Consider the following 805-nt stretch of genomic DNA (forward strand, 5'->3'; position numbering starts at 1 on the left):
TACTTTTGTTGAGCAATTTGAAAAATGATCTGTATTATTGTAAGAATGATTTCTTTTGCAGTTAAATTAAGTCACATTGATCAAAGGGATAAGATCAAAGACATTTCCAGAGAATGTGCTCTAAAAGCTATTGAACAGAAAAACTTACTTTCTTCACAAAGGAAAGATTTAGAGAAGGGACAAAGAAAAGATTTAGGCCGACATAGAGGTAAGTTAAGAGCTTATAGCATTCATTTAAAAAAGGGCTGCTAAAAATCTTATTTTAAAACTGAATTTTATAACTTTAATTTAATATAATTTCTGTATCTATTTATATGTTATGTTTACATATTTCTTAGTACGATTTCTTAATAGACCTATACTAAATCTAAAAATGCAAAATTTTCCTGGCTCTTATTCTAGCCTGGGATACTTGTGTTTGTATTTTGATGTTTTAAACTTTATTTGTAGATGTAATTCACTCATATGGTACATTCAAATAATTAAGGAAGGTTGTAAAATTAAGTGAAAAGAGCTTCTTTTCCAGCAATCCCTGACTTTTCCTCTGTTCACTGTTAATAGTTTACAGTTCATATAAGCCTGTTTTACTTTTTAGGGTTTAATTCTCTTTTCTTTATGGATATAGCATAATTTAACTGTTACTGAGAGACTTTAAAGAATGATTTAAGATTTTTGCTGGAGCGACATCCTTTCACATACACCTTTGAATGTTTTTTTGTTTATAGCCATAGCATAAAATTCTTTTAGAGGAATTGCTGGGTCAGGGTATGTTAATTTTAATTTTGACTGATGTGACTCAGTTTCC

The 805-nt window shown here is 29.1% G+C and overlaps 1 protein-coding gene across 1 annotated transcript in view; it reads left to right on the plus strand.

Moving 5' to 3' along the window:
- The window catches only part of USP53 (ubiquitin specific peptidase 53), a 48,225-nt gene that overhangs the window by 31,852 nt on the left and 15,568 nt on the right, over positions 1-805 (plus strand). The window contains exon 11 of the mRNA XM_012645345.1: positions 62-208. Within this exon, the coding sequence (XP_012500799.1) occupies positions 62-208 (147 nt within the window). The remainder of the gene's footprint in view (positions 1-61; positions 209-805) is intronic.

This window comes from Propithecus coquereli, unplaced genomic scaffold, assembly GCF_000956105.1.
Source record: "Propithecus coquereli isolate 6110/MARCELLA unplaced genomic scaffold, Pcoq_1.0 Scaffold232, whole genome shotgun sequence".
NCBI lineage: Eukaryota > Metazoa > Chordata > Mammalia > Primates > Indriidae > Propithecus > Propithecus coquereli.